Genomic DNA, 23807 nt, shown 5'->3' with positions numbered 1-23807 from the left:
ACCTGCGGACGTGGCAGGTAAACAAACCGGCCCACCCTGCCGGGGGCTTTCCCTAAACAAGCGGCGTCCCAAGTTTGGGAAACACTGCTCTAAGGGGACTTGAGTTGGGGGCATTTCCTGCCTCCCAAATCATCAGCATCAAGCATTCATCAGAAGATGGAGGCTATATACCTTGTATCTTTTCAAAGGATCAGCAAATTATACTCTACTCCATCACATGCTCACATTCTGCCACTCTGCATTACTCTACATTGTGATGTCCTGTCCTTGTCAGTGGGATCCTTGTAGCTGTCTAGGGAGCATCTCTATTTATCCTTGAAAAGGTCGGGGCAAAGATTAACACTTTATTGCAAAGAAATAAAATGCTGAAGGTTAGAATGAAAAAAGGGGTGTGTATTTCGTTTTTTAAACTTCATGATGGTACATGTTAATATTGTTTCTCTTCTTTTGTTATTAGAAAGCAGATGACGAGGTGGATATAGTATTGTTGGGTAACAAGTGTGATAAGGAGACAGAACGTGTAATTCCAAAGGATAGAGGAGAAAAGGTAGGCATTGATCACTGGTGTTTTCTCCTAGCCCTGCAGAGTATTTTGGCATTTGAATGTGAACTCTGACCGTAAAAACTAAAATGTTCCTGAGTCCAAATATTTTGTTATGAATTGCTGCAAAAGAATACTTCTTTAATATATTAGCAGAATATGGCCAATAACTTTACTAGTTGCTATCTTTAGAACACTGATTATTATAAAAGTTTAACTTTAAAACATTTTTATTGTATACTTTCTAGCAGAACACCTGAAAACTCTTTTATTTCAGAGTTAGACTTTAAAAATAGTTTGGAGTCTGCATTTTCAGGTTATTGTTTTTAAGTGGGATGTTAAAATACAATACTTATTTCATTCCACGGCATTTTTCTAAAACATGATATATCAGTAATCTTCGTCAACAGAATCTATGACTCTTGCATTGCTGTCTTTAAGGCATGATTTTCATTGTCTTGTTCACAAGACCACAAGCAACAGAAAGTCTGGAGTTGCGTTACTCTATTGTACCCCTTTGAGTCTATGAAATAAAAATATCACTTCCTTAACAATATCACTTAGTATCAATCAATGAGAGGAAAAATAGGCCCAACGACTGCAAATTTGGGTATGCAGAGGTCTTTTAGGGGGTACATCAACTCATCCACATATATGCCCAGTTTTACAACAGGCTACGTAAAAAGCACTAGCCAAGTCAGTACAAACTAAAATTTCATATAGACAATGACTTGTTTATACTGCTCTATATACTATACACTGAAATGTAAGTACAATATTTGTATTCCAATTGATTTATTTTATAATTATATGGTAAAAATGAGAAAGTAAGGAAACTTTTTCAGTAACAGTGTGCTTGTGACACTTACTATATTTTTCTGTTTGATTTGGTAAGCAAGTAGATTTGAAGTGAGATGAAACTTGGGGGTACGCGAGACAAATCAGACTGCTGAAAAGGGTACAGTAGTCTGAAAAGGTTGAGAGCCACTGCTATAGGTAGGGCCCTACCAAATTCACGGCCATGAAAAATGCATCACGGACCGTGAAATCTGGTCTCCCACCATGAAATCTGGTCTTTTGTGTGCTTTTACCCTATACTATCCAGATTTCATGGGGGAGACCAGCGTTTCTCAAATTGGGGGTCCTGACCTAAAAGGGAGTTGCAGGGGGGTTGCAAAGTTATTTTAGGGGGGGCATGGTATTGCCAGCCTTACTTCTGCGCTGCCTACAGAGCTGAGTGGCGGCTGGTGGCTGGGCGCCCAGCTCTGATGGCGGTGCCCCGCCAGCAGCAGTGCAGAAGTAAGAGTGGCAATACCATCCCATGCCACCCTTATTTCTGTGCTGCTGCCTTCAGAGCTGAGCGGCCAGAGAGTGGCAGTGCTGACTGAGGGTCATGTCATTCTTACTTTTGTGCTGCTGCTGGCGGTGGCTCTGCCTTCAGAGCTGGGCTCCAGGACAGCAGCCTCCGCTCTCCAGTTGCCCAGCTCTGAGGGCAGCACCGCCGCCAGCAGCAGCGCAGAAGTAAGGGTTGCAGTACCGCAACCCCCCATAAAATAACCTTGCAACCCCCCCCCCAAACACAACTCCTTTTTGGGTCAGGACCCCTATAATTACAACACTGTGAAATTTCAGATCTAAATAACTGAAATCATGAAATTTACAATTTAAAAAATCCCATGACCATGAAATTGACCAAAATGGACCATGAATTTGGTAGGGCCCTTGCTATAGACCAAGGAATCTCTCTGGCACCCCCTGCTGCTGTTTACATATATCACAGGCAGCCACTTAACATGCTGCTCTCTCTCATTGAGTATACAACGCTGCTTACATAAGCAGTCAAGTTTGTGACCCACTGTCTTGAGAGAGCAAGATGCAGGGTCTTTTCCATTGAGGGCTCATGCTGTTGCATCTCTCTTCCTCCATTTGTTCACCGTAGCTTATCTTTGGCATCCTTCACAGTGGGACTGAATTCTCTTTTTATTGTTGTGATTTTATCTTCTATTTTGGGTTCCACTGTTCTTTGCACTTTGGGGAGTTGGACTGAGGAAGGTTCTAATTTATAAATAAATAGCACTCCAGCTATAATCAGCAATATGTTTATTCTGTGGCCATGGAATTTGCTGCATGTTGAATTTTGCTTCCAAATCTAAGTTTTCTGCAGTTTTTAAAGTTATTTCTAGTCCTAATCTTTGTGAAAATGTGAATGGAAATGTTGTCTTCCTGACTGTGCAGACAGCCTGCAGCAATAACCCTAAGACATGTACTAGCTGTTCCATTCATATCAATCAATTTTAACAATGAATTATAAATAGGGTGACCAGATGTCCCGTTTTTATAGAGACAGTCCTGTTTTTTGGGACTTTTTCTTGTATAGGCGCCTATTACCCCCCACCCCCGTCCCGTTTTTTTCACAGTTGCTATCTGGTCACCGTAATTATAAAGATGATGTGTCAGATCCTCAGGTAGTGTAATATGACAACGTTCCACTGAAGTCCATGGACCTACGCAGATTTATGTTAGCTGAGGATATGGCCAGAGAGTTTTGAATTTCAGCATTGTTAACCCTTTTGCTGCTGAACATTTTCTCAGACATATCCAGGTAAAGTACTTATCCCACATTACCAGATCACCTTCCATGCCTTCTTAGGTAGAGCTGATCCACAAAAATATGGCCTTTTGACCAAAGTGAGAATTTTCTTGGAAAATTTTTGTTTTGTTGAATTTCTGGGGCTTTTTTAATGAAAAAACAGAACATTTGGGGTTTTCAAAAAATGAAAATGGGGGGGCATTTTATTTTTCTCATCTTTTTCTTCCATTTTTTACTTTCATCTTACTTTTCTAGTGGGGAGGAAAAACCAACAATGTTTTCTTTCATCAAAAACTGAACAGATTCTGAGAAAAATTTCAAACATGACCATTTTGATTCTTTTTTAGAAAATTTTCATGAAATATAAATAGCATTTTTTTGACCGGCTTTGTTCTTAGATGCCCAAAGCCCCAGCTGCCAATACCTGCAGCTTCTCCCTAACCATTTCTGCAATGTGACAACATACAAATCTGGAAGCACGTGGAAAACTGAAAATGTGAGAACTGTGTAAAATGTATTGAATATCAAAATTAATAATACAGGGGCTACTGTACTGATTGCTTTATTTGCTTTCACACTTAGATAAACAAAACATGTATTTTTTTTAATTTAAATGGAGCTGCCTCAAAATGTCCATATTGATGTACTGGTGTGCCTCAGAAACCAAAGGGCTATGCTTCAAAGTACACAAGTCCTTGGATGTAGTTAAGATTGCGTAATCATTTATCTTATAACCTCTAGGTGCAACTTGCTAGAAAGGGAGTGAGAATAGTGGAGCTGAGTGTGTGTGTGTGGGGGGGGGGCGGGGAGGGCACATAGGGAGAAGTATGCTGTACCTTTTAAAGAGCCATAGCAAATTACGCTCTCTCAGAACCCACTGGGAGATCAGGGAGGTACATCCTGATATTGTGGCTATAACTCTCAGCATACACTGGCTTTTGCTGCTGAAAATTGTATGCATGCATAAGGTTTGTAAGCAGCCTTTATCTCATTCATAATATGGACACTCCATCAGGCAGAGTCCCCACCTTATATGAGACAGGGTGTTTTGTTAGCATTTAACCATTTTTTTAAGATTATGAAATTCTAAAGTAATAATATAATAAATAATAATGTCACCTTGTGAACAGTAGTGCAAGCTGTATCTTTTAAAGTGCACAGTTCCCTCATTCATTATACACATTGAATTTGAAGATTTTCATGGAGTTTGTCTAGCCTGCACAGAGTAGTACAAGATGTTCTGTGTGTGTATTTATATACCATTTTTAAACAAAGTGATCATGTAACTGGAGTCTATTATAATGCATATACACAAGGGGGCAGTGTTAAGGTTTCACAGACTGTTAAATATGGTATTTTCTGACTTCTGAATGCTTAACCATGCAACCATATATTTCTTTTAACAAATTTTTTTTTTTAACAAATCATTACCTCTTCACCAGCCAGTCTGCTCCCTAGATTTCTCCGGTGTTTTGAAGCACTCTTTAGTTATACTAAATGTTTCTTTTTCTAATATGATTTCAGAACTCTAGAGAATCCTGAATGAGTCAGTTGGTCAAAGGTTCCATAAGCAAGGAAATAGCTAACACTGTCCACTCACTCCAATTTTAAAAAGTGTATATTAATGAAAAGAAAATCTTAGAATACCAAGTCTGCCAATGAGTGATTCAGATTCATCTATTTTATACTACACTCAGAACTGCAAGCCACAAGAATTGTTCCTTTGCAGAATCCTGCAGGGAGGATTTATGGATCCTGCAAGATTCTCCTGTATATTGGCTCTTCCTGAAGGTACCTCAAAATTCTGGACACATTATCCCATTTTATAGTAGAAAAACCCAGTTTCATTGAGAGAATTTCTTATAAAACCATTTGATTTTGTAATTCTCTCACTTCTGCCACTTGGAAGATGACATTTATGTCATACAATTTAATCTTGACAGTATGAAGTAGTTTATATTACAAATAAGTTTCTTTTTTTTGTGGTCATTCATTTTGACAGAAATTTTACCTATTTAAAAAGCAAAACTAGTAACATTATCTCTCTTTCTCAAGAGTAAATAAAATCTTTCCCCTAAATCAGTGGTTCTCAACCAGGGGAATGTAGAGGTTTCCAGGAGGAAGAACAGCTCATCTAGATATTTGCCTAGTTTTACAACAGTCTCTAGAGCCCTGTAGCGGGACAGGGATCCTGCAGGTCCTGCAGAACCCACTGCCATAATAACAGGAGTAGAATAAAAATTCAGCAAACAATGTAGGAGCGAGTGCGAGTGGGTATTGCGGGACGGGAGCAGGATTAAAAAAATAGTCCTCCCACACCATAAACAATATGAACTCCCCAGCCAGCAGCCGCCACTCTTCGGCAGCTCTGAAGACAACAGCGCCACCAGCAGCAGCAGCGCAGGCTATAGGTGGCAATATTATACCATGCCACCCTTACTTCTGTGCGGGTGCTGGTGGCGGCGTTGACTTCAGAGCTGGGTGCCTGGCCAGCAGCCACTGAATGACAAGGTTCACAAGTGAAAAACAGGCTCAAGTATCACACTGAAATGTAAGTACAATATTTACATTCCAATCAATTTATTTTATAATTATATGGTAAAAATGAGAAAGTAAGCAATTTTTCAGAAATAGTGTGCTTTGACACTTCTGTATTTTTATGTCTGATTTTGTAAGCAAGTCATTTTTAAGTGAGATGAAACTTGGGATACGCAAGACAAATCAGACTCTTGAAAGGGGTACAATAGTCTGAAAAGGTTGAGAACCACTGCTCTAAATTGTTGTTTTTTTATTGTCTTCAATATCCTTATAACACATTGACCATAACTTTTTACACCAATCCAAGCACAACATACAGCAATTTTGCCTAATGCTTTCTGGCATTTTCGAGCCTGACTTTTGAATTTTGGGGGCAGGGAGAGCAGATTAGCATTTTTGCTTCCTGCACCCCAAAACATAATTTATTTTGCTTGTTTATTTTTAAAAGGAATGTAATCTGAGTTGTAACTAGAACTGGTGGAAAAGCATACATAATTGCCAACAGTTGACAAGTTTTTTTCCAACGGAGAAGCTTCCAAATGAGCTTGAGATCTGGGAGCTACTAAAGATATGTCTACACTGCAATTAGACACCTGTGGCTGGCCCGTGCCAGCTGATTTGGGGGGGCTCGGGCTAAGCGGCTGCTTAATTGTGGTGTAGACGTTGAGGCTCAGGCTGCAGCCCAAGCTCTGGGACCCTCCCACTTTGCAGGATCCTAGAGCCCAGTGTCCAATTTGAGCCCGAACGTCTACACCACGGTAAAACAGCCCCTTAGCCTGAGCCCCAGGAGCCCAAGTCAGCTGGCACGGGTCAGCCACAGGTTTTTAATTGCGGTGTAGGCATACTCTGAGCCTCACAGGATTTTGTGTACACTGTAAACTTCATTGTTCTCTGTGAGTGGGATCCTGTCCCTCAGTTCCATGCATAGAAGGGAAGTCTGCATATGGACCTCCCTTTACTGCATGGAAGAGAGAGGGGATAAACTCTTTGACTGCTCTGTCCTTGCAGAGATTCCACTCCAATCCCCCAGTGGCTCCCTCCAGTGGAAGGAAATGATCCAGCCTTTTGTCGTCTTCTCCAAATTTCCAACTGTATAAACCAGCATAACCAGCAAGCCTGGGTCCTCAAAATAGCTGTGAATTCTGTCTTTTCCCCACACTAACAGTGATAGAGGACATGTGTCAGAGAAACACACTGAAACGAAGGAGCATAAATAAGTTAAATAAAATTCAGTAACCTAAAAACTGCGCTGCCTTTTCCTTCTTTTATTTTTTTTAACCATTTATTTTTCTTTTCTCACATTTCCAACTCATTCCATCTATCTCCATACCACTTTTTCCACATAAATGTTTGCTATGTAGTCTCATATTATCTGTACCTTTTCTCTCCATGGAAAGGAGCATCTCCTTTCCTCTTATTTTGTCTTATCTCGTTCCTACTTGTCCCATTCTCTATTACTCACTGCCACAAGGTGACTGGCCCCTTGAAGAGGAGTGGGGCCAGCCTCACCCTAGGCATAATTAATTAGCTACTTCCCAGCCTGAGAGGGTGGAACTAGGGGGTAAGGTAATAGTTTAACAGACACCAAGGCCTCATAAGAAGACTGAGAGAGATATGTGGGGTGTGGAGCCATGGGGAGTGGGCAGATTCCTGTGGAAGTTCCTGAGCCAGGGTCTGCAGGAGGCTGGGTATTCCAGGGAAACAAAGTGCTCTGTACCAGAGCAAGGAAGGATGCAAGAAATAGAGCCCAGCATGAGCTAAGAATATTACTCCAAGGGAGCCAGCCTGGGGACTGTGTGCTCTATACCAGAGCCAGAAAGCCCAGAGGCTGGGAACAGGGCTCATAGGATGGGCTGAGGAGAAGCCCCGGAAGGGCAGAATGACATTTTTGTTTGTTGGGACTTTTTTCCTGGAAGGGTTTAAGGTTGTTTGTGACCTGACTGGAGGGCTGAGCCACATCACAGTATTGACTGGTGTGCAGAGAGCTGGGGAGACTCATCTCTGGGTTAGGAAACTGAGGCTGGGAGTGCCTGTAGCGCCATGCTTGGCCAGCAGGGGCTGCTACACTCTGACACTCGCCATCTTTCTCTCTCCAATGTTAAAATGTCTCTCTGTCCCTTTATGCCCCTTCTTATGTCTTTTTGTATTCTGTTGTCCCACCATGGTTCTTCACATCTTTTTCTCATCCCTCTGAAACTCTTCCCCATAATGGTTCCTTTCTCCCTCTCCCCTTCATGGTTTCATCCTTTTCCTACCTCCAAGTAGGGCTTTTGCTTCTAGTTTGAGGACCTACAACCCTTTCCTCTTTATTACATTTTATTTCTTCTCTCCCTAAAGGACTTCCTGCTGTTGAGGTGGAAGGAAGTTAGATTCTCTCTTCTTCTGCCCTCCATGGACCAACTGTCTGCAGCTCTTCTTCTTCTATGAGCTACACCTCCCTTTGGGGAGAGGCTGCCCTGGCAACTTGAAGTAGGCACTGGCTTTGCTGCAGGTGATGGGAATGGATGGGAGCCTGCAGGGACCCTAGCGCTTGTATCCTAAAATTTAGGAGCATGGTTATAGAAGAGGACTGTAAATAGTTGATGATTTTAAAGAAAAACTATGGTTCTGTAACTGGTTTATATGTTGAAGGGTTGCTCCCTGATGGAAAATGCTAAAAGCTTGTGTTTTAAAAAAAAGAAAGCTACAATCACTTGAAAAACTCCAGCTCCCTAAGCCAAGTGGGGGTGTTGGGCTTCCAGACCCACAAAATTAATATTATATTTTTGTCACATCACAGATATCAAATTGGTTCTAGCATGCCAACACCCATATGCCGACATGGGTGGAAAATGAATAGGTATTGATGCATCCAGCTCCTCCTGCTGGTCTGCTTGGTTCTTCTTTTTTTTCAATGGAGAAAAATAAGGTGCCTATAGCGTTGGCTGTGTAAAGGATCTGTGATATCCTAGTTAAGAGATACCAATTTCCGCCTCACCATCATGCAAAAACACCTATCTGGGGCAACAAAGACTTGAAAATTGGATTAAAAAAAGGGTAATTTGGAAGAACTGGCTGAGCAAGGGCATCATATAGATTTCCCAATTAGTCAAGGATGAGGACTTTGTCTCTTTTCTAACACTAAAGCAACAATATCTTAGCAGAGTGGCAGTACTTACAGGTAAAACATTGTTAACATACCAATTTGATCCAGACCCCCTGTGACTGCCAGAGGCCCCAGAGCTACTGGGGAGCTTAGAAATTCTTCATAAACTCCCCAGTCCCATGTCCATTATGTATGCTTTACTAACGAAAAGGAACTCCATTGGTCTGGAGTTCTTTGTAAAAGCATGGGTAGGGGATATATCACAGCCCTTAAAAGACCACCACTGGCAGCGTATATTATGGACTCTTAAAAATGCTCCTCTGGATTTCAGGCCATGCCTGATACAGCAAAAGATTCTATTCAGAATGTTTTGGGAGTCACAGAAGTTGTGCAAGTTGTGGAGGCCTTGTCCTTTAATGTTTGTTGGCGCTGTAATAAAGAAGGAGGAAACCTGATGCATATTCTATGGGACTGTCCATCAGTCAGGCAGCTATGGAAAAAGGTATGCACATGAGTGAGAATAGGGCTTGGCCTCAGCAATTAAACCTGAGCTGAAAATTATTTCCTAGGTTATGTACCTACTGCTCTGGGTTTAACTCCACCACAAAGACTTTGGTTCTTGAGGGCCACAATAATTACCAAGTGCATGAATTTTAAAAAATGGAGGAGTAGGGTTATGCCCAGAATAGAGCAGTGATATTCAGACCTGTCTGAGTTAGCAGCAAAAGAAAGAATAGGTTTTCGATGTAGAGAGCAGTTATATGAATTTGAAGAAATTTGGACCCCATTTCTTGATACATTTGGATAAAGAATGTTGAGATAGCTCAAATAATTCCAGACTTCCATTCCACCTGACCTCTCCACTTTTTCCCTCTCAATAACTGCCACTTCCTCCATACCCAGCTTCCCTTTTTCCTATTTGTATCTTTTTTTTATTATTATTGTTACCTCCACCCTAACATGTTATGCCTGTGTAATATTGTCTGATTGTGTATTGTCTGGTCTTATAGCTTTGACAAGTTGTAAAGTTGCATAATTGTAAAATTGTATTGAATAGCCTGTGAAATGTGCTATATTTGTTAACATAAAAGCTGTAAGTCATTTACCTTTTTGTATTTTTATTGATTTTATTTTATGAAAATTAATTACAAAATTAATCTTAAAAATGGGAGAAAACTGAGATTATGCAATACACTAACTGGATCCCCAAAATTAGGGATATACGAAGTTCAGGTGCTTCATATAATCCAGCTCTGTTCAATTTATGCTCCGTGGGTCTGATCTGGTGGGATTTAGATCAGGCCACATATCCCTATGCTGCAAATACAGACAAAAATAATTTTAAAAAAATTCCACAAGACATAAACATATTATCCATTAACCTCAATGTTATCCTTTTCTGTATTGTATTACCATTTAGACTGTAGTGTCTGTGTTTATATTTGATCATTTATTTCTATAATCTAGAACTGGGTTCATTTTTGCATCCTCATTTTCATATCTATAGATTTTTGCCAGATTTGAAACTATACATTTTGCAGTCCAAATCTTCCATCTCTATATTTTAAAAAGTTTAATTCAAATACACTTGTTGTATACGATCCATTCTCCATTCAATGAACAATTAGAAGAGGCCCATTACCCTTTTATCTTTTAATTTATGTATGAAGACACATGTCAGAAAAAGCATCACTGCACGTGCAAAATGTATGAGAATGTTTTAAGAGTTCCTGAAATTAGTAACTTGAGGATGCATATGAAATTATTCTATGAAATCGCATTCACTAAATTTATGAATATATGCTTTATTATTTATTATTAATTCAGTCAAAAACAGGGGCAAAAACAGTACTTGGTCCTGCTAGTGAAGGCAGTGGGCTGGACTCGATGACCTTTCAAGGCTCCTTCCAGTTCTAGGAGATAGGATATCTCCATTAATTTATCATTTATTATTAGTCTAAGTTTACCCGTATTGAAAAGTTGCTTTATCAAATATTTTGTTTTTATAATAGTATTGTACATATGGATATATGTCATTCTCTTGCCTTTATTTGTTTTTCAGCTTGCATGGGAATATGGTATACCTTTTTTTGAAACCAGTGCTACAAATAACATAAATATTGAAGATGCCTTTTCAGTATTGGTCAAGGAAATATTGGACAAGGTAGGTTCCTTTTTGGGGGGAGGAGGCAATGCAATAAAACTTGTTTGGGACAAATCCTGTGGACAGAGTAAGTGCTGCGGAAGACGTTTAACACAGCAGAACCAGTTTGGTGAGCCTCTCTACAGGGGAATATAGGCCACCTGTGTACCATGGAGCTGTGCTCTGTGGATGTGCCTTGTACTCTAGCACACAAAAGTTTTGGGCTTGGGGAAGAGGTGGGGCTGGTGGATGTGCAGCTTTGCGGATTCACCAGCCACAGGCACTTCTCCACAGGGGAAGGTACAGCAGCCACAGAGTGGTTCCACTGCCACTCTGTGACTTGGGCTAGGGGGTATAGAAGCTGTGGAAGGAGTAAGCACTTTATTTTCAATTAGCAAATGTCTGATCCACAATTTATAACACACATGTGCAAATTATTTACATTGGTATTGCTAAGTAAAGAGGAAAATGAACTCCTCTTTTGAAATTGCTAGGACTTAAAGGATTTCTGAGTTAATTAGCAATGGATTGCTGCTGTCAGAATCAGTCTCAGCCTGAAGGGTGTGGCAGTGTAAAGGTACTTACTACTGCATGATGGAGTCTGAGTGTCTAGAGCAATAATTACAAAACACTGAATTATTAATTAGCTAAAACAATATTTTCCATCAAGGGGTTTATTTTTAGATAGCAGAATATTGCTTTAGATATTAATGGATATTCTTCTTAAATGTATTATTATTGTCATTCATCACCAACATTACTTATACAAAACTAGCCTTCAGTTCAGAATAGTCTTGAAGTCATAATGAAGATAAATGAACAAAATTTCTGACAAAGTTGAAAATTCCAGTGTTTTGATTAAATGGCCATACAGGGTGGTGGTCTATTAATTCAGGTGGACTATATGGGCCTAAAGATTCAAAGGTGTTAACATAACCCAGTCAATGTCCAACATTACTCAGTTTCAAAAAGGTTTGAGGATTGATATACAGAGACCTCAGCCTGCTTAGTACCATGGTGTAAACAGCATTAAAAATCCTTTCAACCGTTTATTAAAAATACAGAAAAGAGGGAAAAACATTTAAAGTATTTGAAATGTAAAGTAGTAAATAAGGCTTTCATTTTAACAACATCCCTTGTTCCCTTTCCCTTTAGCTGGAAAGAATTGTTGGACAGTCTCTTGGGTGATATTAAAGATGGTAATAATTATCCTTTGGGGAAAAGAGAAGTTAGTAGAGATGGGCTGGAACTGTTGCTGCTGCTGCTTTTAAAGTCTCATTTCTAGAAGACAAAACAAGACAAACACACAAAAGGAGAGAGAAAAGAACAGCAAAGATAAAAAAATGGCAGTTCTGTCTCTGGATACTTGCAACCTTACTGCTGGAAATACATAGTGTACCAGAATATGCAGTTTTGGCTGGCTAAGCCAGACTCTTATTAAACAGAAGGCAAAAGGAGAGAACTTGGAAAGAAAAGAAATCAGGTGGGGAAGGAAAGGGACACATGTTGTGGGGGTGGGAGAAGAAAGAGAGAAAAGCTCACATCCCAGGTGGTGCGTGGGATTCAGCTGCAGCGAGTAGAGATGGAAAAATCATCTGTGTCCCTTTCTCTGGCCCAGTCTGGACAGAACATTTCTTGGGATCAGGATGACAAAGGCCTGGGGTCCCAGGAGATGGCGGGGGTGGCAGCCACGATGGTGAAGTTTGCTGCAGTAGCCAGAGTTCCTCCCAAAGTCTCTTTTTTTTTTTTTAAGGCTCCCGAAAGTGAGTGATAGATGGAATAGCCCATCTGTTCATTATTTTGTCTACCAATTAGGTCTAATTTCTGAAACACCAATTTTAGTTCATTTATTTCCATTCTCCTTCTGTTTACCAGTCACAATCTTAATACAGTCCTTGAATTACCAGTAGGACTTTTTGTTTGTACTACCTCAGTCTTTCTGTCTTACTTTTGCACCTTTTTCAGTCAGCATTTGTTGTTGTAGATTATTATGACATTCCATGAACTTTCATTCACTTTTTACAGTTGCGCTCACAAGTAGGGTAAAATCATAGACCTAATTATCACAATAGTGGTGAAACTAATCAGCTCAGAGTCAGACTGCTTCTGAATCAAGGACCAATACTATCATACAACAGTACTAAGCTTGGTTATTTCTCAGAAAAAAATATTTAGGTGGACTGATGTCCATTATTATGAAAATGCGCTCAATAACCTTATTACTGTCAAAAAAATCATTCACATCAGAAGCACTAACAGTAGGCCTCTTAAGATTTGGCAGAGTGTCTCAAATAGGTTTACTTTAATTTCTTTTGTAACCAAGGAATTTACTGCATGTACTTGAAACACAAAAGGATATTGTTGTTTTAATGTAATGACATGTTTGCTGTTGCTGAGACATCTGAAGTTCAAATTACAGGTAAGCAATAACAGTTGTGAAGACTCACTAGCAAATTTATGTATCAATACTAATCATATTGAGGATTAAGGGGAACAGTTTTTTAATTCTAGAAACCTTTATTCAAATGCATCTTTGGTTATAAGTGAAATGATTTTGATAGTCTCAGTCAGATTAATCCAGGACTCTTGTCTGTGCTGCAAAACAAACACATACATTAGCTAAACTAATCATTAGCTTTAAAAGAAGCACAAATCCAGCATGGAAAAGGGTAGGGAAACTGAGGTGAATATTTGAAAATTTGTTTTGTTGATTCAAATAAGGTTCTTCCTCACCTCAGTTTTATTTAGTTTTCCCATTGGACTGGTAAGGCAGAGTTTACAATAACTTCCTTCTGGTTTCACCAAAATTTTCAGGTACAACAAAATAATTTGCTTGTTCACAAAACAGTGAAACCTGGATCTACTGCTTGAATTTTAACCTCCCTAACTCTATGTTGGAGAAATGAATGTAGTCAGCAATGTGACCAGCAACTGTGTAAAATGATGCCGTGCTATAATCCACGCAGCAGGGACAGCGGTACATCTGTTTTACAATAAATAAAACATTTATTTACCCATCATAAAATAAGGTAAAGCCCCACACAATGTTCTGGTCCAAAATCGTTCCTCGAGGCACAGGTCTCTGCGTTCCCTTCCCTTTGGCCAGTTTGCCTCTATGGCATTGATCCTCCTATCCCAGGATCCACCCAGGAGAAGGGGGTGAAGACTAGATGCAGCCCTGCTGGATATAGATAGGCCAGGGAAAGCATATTATCTCACACCAATCCCACAGAGGAAATCTCCTTTAAGGAGTTCCCTGGGGAAGCCATTAGGGCCAGGTTGCCAGGAAGCAGGTGAGTTATGTTAAGAGCTCATGTAAAAAGCTGCAGAGAGAAATATATTTGCAGGTTCACAGCAACAACTTTTATTGGTCCTACAAAACCCAGGATTTTTGCTAAATATTCTTGAGCTCCATCTGCTGGCATATATAGTTATTAACTAACTATATACTCTCTTCCTGCAACCGGAATGCTGGGGACCTATAATTTGTGCACAGATTCAGGGCTTCCTGGAACTCTGTAAAATTAGAGCAGTTTGTGGTTTGAAGGACTCTCAGGTTGGAGGAAACATTGAAATGTGTTAAAACACATTATACATTTGTTTTTCAAAATTATTCTCACTACACTTGCTAATATAAAAGAGTGGGCCTCATACTTTAAACCATGGCAGCAAGTTACCCTATGTCAGAGTCTGCTACATCTTTCCTGCTTGAGGCATATTTTTTGTGCTCAATGTTATCAGATAGTTAAAACAACATTATATAGACTTTTAAATTGTGTGCAAGTTGCGAAAATCATTTTACAGTAAGGACTCAATCTTGCAGCTCTCACATGAATTGTCTCATTAAAGTTAACTGATCACCTGAACTCATTACAACTACTCACCTGAGTAACAGAGGCAGGCCATAATTTTGAGAATAACTAATACATGTTTTTTGTCCAATTCAAACAGCTATTATTAAATGACTTTATATTATTGAAAAAAATCTTTAGTGTGAATTAATGTTTCTGACATTTGTATTTGCGCTTATCAGTTATTCTGAAAGTTTGCAGAGGATGTTTACAAATAACAGTATTTTATTTATTCAGAATTCTTAAGAGTCTGGATTCAGATTTGCCTAAACCTGCTCATTAGGAGATGACAGCTGTTTAATAACATTGCTCATGGTTACCAAATGACCCATCCTGCAATCATGAGTCACACTTTAAACAAAAACAGAAAAAAATACAGTTAGCATTTAGATTTATGCATACTGTCATATGTTGCTCAGTTTAATGGCTGAAGATCAGTCGTCTTCCCTAATAGCTTTTGACAAGAATATTATAGTCTCTGTACTTAAGTCTGGTCTTTGTGGATTCTTGGTTATGACATCATATTAACTGGGACGGAGGAGGAAAGAAACTATGCTTAAACTCCCCTTCCCCCCAAATCAGCAAAATAAATACCAGGAGCAATTGCCATTCTCTGTAGAATACAACAAAACCATAAAAAACAATGTTCTTCACTCCCCAAAAATACAATTAATCATCAAAACAAGTTTCTGTATTTAATAAACATGTATTTACTGAGCAAAAGAACTATCAAAACCGAGCACAATGTTTCCATCCAGGGTTTTCCTCTACTGAAGGTGAGAGTAACATATAAAGCCTAATGATTGGATACCATTTGGATGAAGAGATACCACTATATGAACATATTATAACCATTTCATAATGGTTTCTTTTATATTGATTAGGGATGTTTTAGATAATGAAACCTGAAAGATTATGTATTCAATTAATTTAATCTGTACTATATTTAATTAAATGCCCAAAGATATATTAAAACAATGCATTATGATACAGTTTTTAGTTACATGAGCATATAGTATTTCCTCATTCTGTGGACAGGACAGACTGTACTCTGGGAGTGAATCAGGGTTGCATAGTGAATGGGGCTGTTGTCTGTACGGCCCATGCCTCATTTGTTGCAGAAGAATGGTGTGTGGTGAATGAGGAAAGGGAACTGAAGAGAAAGGAGAGTCTTGTTGTTAAGGCAGTTGCATGCCATTCTGGAGAACTGGATTCTATCTCTGGCTGTGTCACAGAGTTCCTATGTGGTGCTGGGCAAGTCACATAACATTTTTCACAGGTGAGCATCTTGTGTTCCTCACTGCGTTCCTCTGGGTACACAGCTTGAGCCACCTGGGGTCTGATTGTAGATATGCAGTGTGTCCTCACAACTGCAAATGTGGTCATTGGGGGCTCTGCTGTGAACATACGTAAAGTGCTATTAAATGCCATGTACTCTGAAAAATCAGATCCTGGGCTTCTCAAGTTTTCAGACAGTTGATAATTTGATCATTTTTGCTTTAATCATTGTACATCAGTTCCCCATGTGTCAAATGGGGATAATAATATCTCCTCAGAGTGGTATTGTGAGCATTAATGAATTTATGTTTGTAAAGAGCTCAGATACTACAATGACAGCATCTAGAAAAGCCCATGAAGAAATTAATAATTCTGCAACCAGTACAGGATTTGAATGGTATGAAGTATCCAATTCATGGGTCCACACATTACATGATTGAATATAAAAAGAAAAGTCAACTGGTGCTCATTCAGCGAGCGCTGCCCTGTACACTGAATGTGGCCGAAGGTCTTGTGGAAAAAATAGTATGTGATCCTAGAAATCTGTTGGCCATGGAAAAATGCGGAATTTTCGTTTTTACAGCGAATCCTTAATTTTTTCATTTTGTGGGGGGGGAAAAAAACCCCAACAACAGTAGAACCCTGTTTATCTGAGCCCCCATTATCTGGGTCTCCACATTAACTGAACCAGGGCTGACAGCCGAACTCCACCACTCAACATAAAAGTATTTGGCATATGTAAGAAATACAAATTGCAGTCCTATTGATTATATTTGATTATAATGATTGATGGCACTGGTGGGCTTCAAACTTGCTTAAATATTGTAGATATATCAATAAAACATTGTGTTCAACTAATACCTATATAGTGGCTAGGGAAACTAAAATTCAGTGTTTCATTTTAAACATGGAAAAACACGGATTTTTATGGGGGGGGGTTATCAGAGCATTTTGGGCTTTTTATCATGGAAAACTAGGATCCCTGGTGATCATGTAGCTAAAGACCATCATAATGCATACATACAAGGGAGCTGAATAAAGGTTGCAAAGACAACCTTCATTCTGGTATTTCCTAATTATTGTGTGCTTGACTTTGCAGTCTTAACATTCTTTTAATGTTGGGGTTTTTATGTAATTTCCTATGTTTTTTAAAAAACTTAAAAATTGAAAAAACAAAATTTCCATCATGTGGATCCATATTGACCCTGCGTATTGGTCTTCAGCAGGGTTGGGATGCTTACATACGGCACAGTCCTACCAGCTATCCCTTGAGTTAACTGAGTAACTGGTAGCAGTAGAAGGCTGTTATCTTCTATGAGGACCTGCCCCAGAAAAAGATGAAGACACACTTTGCTTGTGGGTTTTACATCTGTTTACTGTGAATAGAATGTTGAGACTCAGAAATAATGGATTCAGTTCCAGGTTCTGTAGGGGAGTGTTTTCTAGTAGTTATAAACACTTGTTCCCCCAGCCTTTCCCTGTCCACTTCTACTCCTAACCCATTCCCCTGCTGCCATATTCAGATCCTGCTAATTCCAACTCCTGTCCCACCCTGCTGAACCATTTTAGCTGAAACTTTAAAAAACCCCAAACCATAAGGCAAATATCCAACATTTAATTTCTTATGCCCTTTGAAATCTAAGTTCATACTCTGTATAGTCTCCCAGTCATGCCTATCAATTGTTCTGCAGTTTGCAGGACATTTTTCAGTCATTTTCTGGCCCAGGTCCATGCTTTGAGTTCCATGACGCTTATTCCCTCAAAGAGGTAAAGAGATATCCCTTTCAACAGCTGGCCTCTGTAGTGAGAAACATGTAAGTATTGCTGCTGGCAGTGGTTCTCAACTAGGGGTACGTAGAGGTTTTCTAGGGGGGGTACATCAACTCATCTAGATATTTGTCTAGTTTTACAGCAGGCTACATAAAAAGCACTAGCAAAGTCAGTACAAACTAAAATTTCATACGGACAATTACTTGTTTATACTGTTCTATATACTATACACTGAAATTTAATACAATATTTATATTCCAATTGATTTATTTTATAATTATATAGTAAAAATGAGAAAGCAAGCACTTTTTCAGGAGTAGTGTGCTGTGACACTTCTTTATTTTTATGTCTGATTTTGTAAGCAAGTAGTTTTTAAGTGAGGTGAAACTTGGGATACACAAGACACATCAGATTCCTGAAAGGGGAACAGTAGTCTGGAAAAGTTGAGAGCCACTGGCTGCTGGATTCAGAGAGAAAGTGGGTGACTCCTCTTGACTGCATACATGTCTCTGTGTATCATTGCTTTCTTGGTAAACAAGCCAAGCAGAAAAGGAAAGAATAGTAAGAGAAATTGGAAACATTTTTTCTTTATCTGCATAACAAAATGTTTTTATCCCCTCATTCTGGGGTTCAGTGTCCCACCTCTCAGAGACTTAAGATATTTGCTACAAGTACACTGCATAACTGGTTTTGATTGTTTTTCTTGTCAGTATTAATTGCCCAATTCAATATATCTCATCACTTACAGGAAGGGCCTTAGGCCAAAACCTTGTGCTGGGATTATTATCTTCTCTTAACATCAGTAAATAAATGTTTTACTATTATAGAATGCTATTTTGATGGTTTTACTTCTATTAAGACTGAGTTAATTAAATGCTGGGAGTTGCTTGGATTAAAAAAAAATTGGCTAGCAAAACTACTGAACTACAATGTATATGCCAAGATAAGTTAACTTCCTTCATAACAATAAAGGGTCTGATTGTTTTGTTTTGTTTTTAAGGATGCTGAACACCTGCAACTCCCATTGACTTCAACTGGATTTGTTGGTGCTCAGCACATCTGCAAAGCAGGCCCTAAACAAGTCCATTTCATTTACTGAAATATGAGTTTTGGAGCTTTGATATCCTGGGCTCAGGTCACCACAGCTGGAACAGAAAGGAGCAATTGTTATCCCTGGCTCCAGAAAGGCCCTTGTTTCTCCAAGAGAGTTATCGTTGAGGAAGGGCGGGCATGTTTCACACTACTTGTCTCTTGTGGGGTTCTGCTAGTTTAAGTTATCGTTTGGATTCCTTAGCAGCTGAGGATGCACTGAATTGGCACATCCCTGACTACCCCAGACACGTCCCTGCCTGGAACTGCACAGCCCCCCTCCATCCCAGCAGGAGTTGTGTGTGCCTTGTGCTGCTGGAACCCTTCCTTTGAGCTGACTTTCCACCAATGAGAGGGATGAGATGAAACACATCCAATTTCTCAGAGCTGAGGGAGTTTATAATACTTCTTATTACTGTACAGTAAATTAGGAAAAAATAGGTCAATTCAGAGACTGTACAGGATCTCTGAAGATTGGGGTTTTAGAGCATAAAATCCATTTCTACTTTAGATTAAATGTGAAAATGAGTACAGATATTTGTGCACATCACAAAACTACCATACCATTTGTCATAGCAAAATCTGATGCTTATTTAAAGTCGTAGATGACACTAGAGCTAAATTGCTCATGAGGGAAAGCGCTACTTATGCAAGTAGTCAGTAGCACTACCTACATAAGTATGTACCACTCCAGTGAGTAGAGATTTACAGCATCAGCTCATGACTTGTGATGTCTTCTCAGAAGACCATACATGCCCACCCCTAGGATCTTTCAGGACTCAGAAAAGGGGCTAGAGCCAAGTATAGTATGAGCATGTCCTATCAGCCTGTCACTTCCATGGGCACTAGACTCATCCAATTTATTAGAAAACTCCCTAAAATGTCCAGCCTTTCATTTGACTCTTCAGAGCTAGAAATATATTCAGTGACACACTAAAATGTTTTATAAAGCTAAAATATATGATGGGCTGCCTTATGAGTCCACTCATGGAGAAGAATATTCAAGCATCTATGTTAATATAGTGCAGCTGCATTCGTCTTAATGCCATGTTCATTTTAATTTGTTTTGCAGAATTCCTGCATATTGTGTGACTTAGATGTGGTGGATCTAAATGAAAGTAAGAAAAAGAGAACTTGCTGCCAGTTATGAAATGCCACCTGCACTTCTGTCTTACTTCAGGAAATGTTAACTATTTCATAGGAATACACAAAGCTGTTAAAATGAATTTGATTATTTAGGCAATTTCTTTAAGTTATAGAAATCTTGCTGCTGTAAGTATTGACATTTACAATGCTACAGTACTATATATACATGAATGTTCTATTTCCTAGTTTTTAAAGTGAAGTTAAATCAATTATTTGCATTTAGGACCTCTATGACCAGCACAGTGGGACTATTCATATATGCCAGTGTTTGCAGGAATGGGACCTAAATGTACAATCCTTCTCTTGTTGAAGTTAATAACTGCCTTAATTTTTTTTCTTTGTCTCTTCACATAGTGAACCCTACAACAAGGGCCCCTCACACATACAACCCTCTGATCTAAATGACCAATTTAAAATATTCCCAAAGTTTCCAATACAGTCTGAATTAAGTTTAAATTAGAGACATTATCAATTAAATTAGAGACCATAACTGAGATTCTGCTGGGTCCTTGGGTGGTCACTTCCCAAAACTATCCAGAAAAGTATGTTGTGTTCTTTTTTTGGGGGGGGGGGGGGGATTGGTTTTTTGGGGTTCCCCCCCCCCCCCAGTGTAAAGAGTTTATATTGTTTTGTAATACCAGTGCAAAACGAGGTGTAACAGGACCAAAAGAGAAAAGAAAAACGTATCTAATGTACATACATTATACAGACAGACTTTAGAATGAAGAAAAAAGCAGAAGTTCATAAATACATGTCTTTACACTAATTTAATGTTACACACCGTGTGTAGAACACCAAATCAATTATCATTATTTACTGGACTCTTGATACTAAGGAAAAGACTTCATCGTGTTACACATGGATGTATGCATCCTCTTAATTTGTACATCAGAACAATGGAATGTTTCCAGTGGTCAATAGATAGCTGCTAAGAAGTTTTATAGTTTTGTAAAATAATTGTAATAGCATATTTTCAGTATGTTTAAGTTTTCTAATGTTCTTAGCAATTTGTTCCTTTATACTAGGTGATCTAAGTATTAATAAAAGCCTATTCAATTTTTGTGGCCTTTTAATCTATACACTATCACTTTCTCCCAGTATAAATACATTGAAAATCTGATTCCTGCTCTAATTAGAACCCATTTTTGTACTGGTATTATAGCACCGACTTCAGTGGAGTAACTCCTGATGTATACAAGTATAATAAGTAAGAACAGAATCAGATCCTGTGTGTTTATTTTAATTAAGAACAACCACTTCACACACACACAAATCAAATAAAGAATATTAAGCTGAGGGAGTGAAATTGATATATTCTGATTTGGTTAATTATAATGATTTTTGGCATGGGAGTTATGTATCTCCAGTTGATTATTAATTGAATTGGTTCTACCATGTCTTTATGAATGAATGAATATTTTGTCAAATTCTGCTGTCAGTTACAGCAGTAAAAATCCAGAGTAATTCAGTTGATTTACTGGTCTAAGAGAGAACAGAATTTGGACAAGAAACTGTAAACAAAGAAATGGGGCCAAATTCTGCTCTGGTTACACCAATGACCAGTGGATCTGCACAGGTGTAACTGAGGGCCAAATTTAGTCCATATAAAACACAGGTAACATTTCTATATCTTAATCCAGATTTAGAACATGGGTACTTTCTTTTACTGGTTACTCCAGATCATTTTATCCTCTGTTAAAAGAGGGTGACAGTCACTGTCCACATTAGGGAGACACAATTCTTTCTTTAGTTCCTCAGTACACACTGGGAATCTCCCCAGTGCATCATCCCTTTTAGATAGTGCAGTCTCCTCCACCTGGGATACTGACCAGCGCAACACTATGGTATGGAAGGGGTGTGAATTCTTCCTGCTCCTTCAGGGTTATTTTTTTCACCTGCTGGTGATAAGACGCAGTCCCTCCTCTTAGGTAAGTACTGTTGCAGCTCTGGTAAAGCTCCCCCTGCTGGACACTCACTAGGCTGCTCTATTTGGGTCCCACCATTATGGACCCTTGTGTTTTTTATGCTTCGCTTGGCCTGAGAAGGATGCAACATGGTTTCTTTGGCCTCTCTGTTAGAAAAGGGACTTTGAGGTCCAGCTGTCCTAGGTGCTCAGGACTAGTGCTGTTCCCCCCAAGACACCCCCGTAGCTTAAGCACATTTGTTCCCAGAGCTCCAACCTGTGAATACTTTGGTTTACAGTTTACCTCTCCAGGCACATGATAATTGAAGCACATAACGCATAGACTTTGGAAAGGTTTCTAACACAATAGCTCTTTACTTTAGATAGCACAAGAGAAAAGTAGTTTGTCGGGACAAAACAATAAAACAGATGTATGCGTTTTTCTACCACAGTTTCCTCACCACAGTTGAACATTCTTTGGGATTTGGAGAGAGTTCTCTGGGATGTCCAGGATCATCCTTCCTGTACATGGCTTCTCCTTGCATCATGGAGTCAGTCATTCTCACTCACTATGCTATCGCTTCCCACCCCCTCTAGCCAGTGCAGCTTCTTTTGGAAGGAAAAAGACCCCTCTGCTACAAAACTGGACCCCTTTGTTCCTTTCTTATGTCTCAAGCCTCATTAGTCTTTTTAAAGTCCTGCTCTGTCACTTTTTTCTCCTGCTTGGGGATTTTCCATTCTCCACTCCCCTTCCAGATGAACTTAACTGAACAGGTTTTCCAGCTCAGACACTCTCTTTAGCATATCCATTGTTCATCCAGAGTCCAGATGTTAAGGTTAATGACTTCTTTTGTTCTATTGCTTCTTCTTGATAGGATGGGTGATATCTGTTAGGGACCCTGTCAGCCCAGAGTTGCCTCACTACACATTGAAGCATTCAATGATACAGCAATTACAAATTCTGGTTAATTTTATGAAAGTTGTAGCTAAACTGATTCCCCTGATCATCACAGATACTATGATTGTTTCAGGACCATGTACAAAGAAATGATGCACCAAGGGAAGAAGGCTCCCATACTCAAGTCTTCCAACTCCAACACCCATCCAAAGACCAGGGACAATTCAATCCTCTTTATTGGGCACACTTTATTCTTAGCACTGTTATTAGATATGACAAGACAAAAAGGAAGACATGGTCCTGCTGGTAGGAGTTTGTCATCTAAACAAAAATCATAGAACCGGCACAAGAATTGAATGACTCAAAGGATGATATTTTGGAGTATATCTTTATTTGCTTTTAAATTATGTTTTCCTTCAGAGATTGGGTGAGTGACAGTCTCATTGATGCAAATTAGCATTGGTGGGGTTTGTGGAAGAAATTAGTTTTAAGGAGGGATTTGAATGGAGAAGGGGGTGTTAGACACTGCCTTAGGTTGTTCAAAGCGTAAAGGACAACATGGAAGAAGGCAAGAACCTGACCAATCGGGTTCTCCATGTAATTTAGTAAAGCCTATGAAGGTTTTGGGATCATCAACATTAGGTCCATACATATTACAATGATTAGTTCAGATACATTTGTGTTTACTTTCAGGATTAAAAATCTGCCCTGATTATCTGAAATTGACTCAGAGAATGTTACTGCCAGTGCTTTATAGAAGAGTATGGCTACCCCTCTAGATGTGAATGACAAGCAGCAAGACACTGTTTCTTCTACCCAGTCATGTTCTACATTAACAGTCCTATCTGTGGTCAAGTGTGTCTCCAGCAAAAGCACTACATCTGCCTTTGCTCTCTTTAATAATGAGTACACTTGTTTTCTTTTAATTGGAGTGTTGAGTCTCTTTACATTCCAGGAAATAAAATTGAAATTCAT

The 23807-nt window shown here is 39.1% G+C and overlaps 1 protein-coding gene across 3 annotated transcripts in view; it reads left to right on the top strand.

Moving 5' to 3' along the window:
• Positions 1-20596, top strand: part of LOC112118281 (ras-related protein Rab-10-like) — a 50821-nt gene extending 30225 nt beyond the window's left edge. Inside the window, exons 4-6 of one of the 3 annotated variants that reach the window (XR_003370320.1) lie at positions 458-547; positions 8007-8160; positions 10817-10887. Coding sequence is in view for 2 of the 3 variants with exons in the window: in XM_026661849.2 (XP_026517634.1) it covers positions 458-547; positions 10817-10918; positions 19958-20035 (270 nt within the window). In the remaining variant the exon portion in view is untranslated. Of the gene's footprint in view, positions 1-457; positions 548-8006; positions 8161-10816; positions 10919-19957 lie in introns of those variants that run through there. The other 2 variants (XM_026661849.2, XM_026661855.1) reach the window with 2 other exon arrangements.
• The last annotated feature ends 3211 nt before the right edge of the window (positions 20597-23807 follow it).

The sequence above is a fragment of the Terrapene carolina genome, unplaced genomic scaffold (genome assembly GCF_002925995.2).
Source record: "Terrapene carolina triunguis isolate 2854851 unplaced genomic scaffold, T_m_triunguis-2.0 Scaffold58, whole genome shotgun sequence".
In the NCBI taxonomy this organism is placed as follows: domain Eukaryota; kingdom Metazoa; phylum Chordata; order Testudines; family Emydidae; genus Terrapene; species Terrapene triunguis.
The sequence above is the reverse complement of the archived record's forward strand: the minus strand, read 5'-3'. Positions and strand labels throughout refer to the sequence as shown.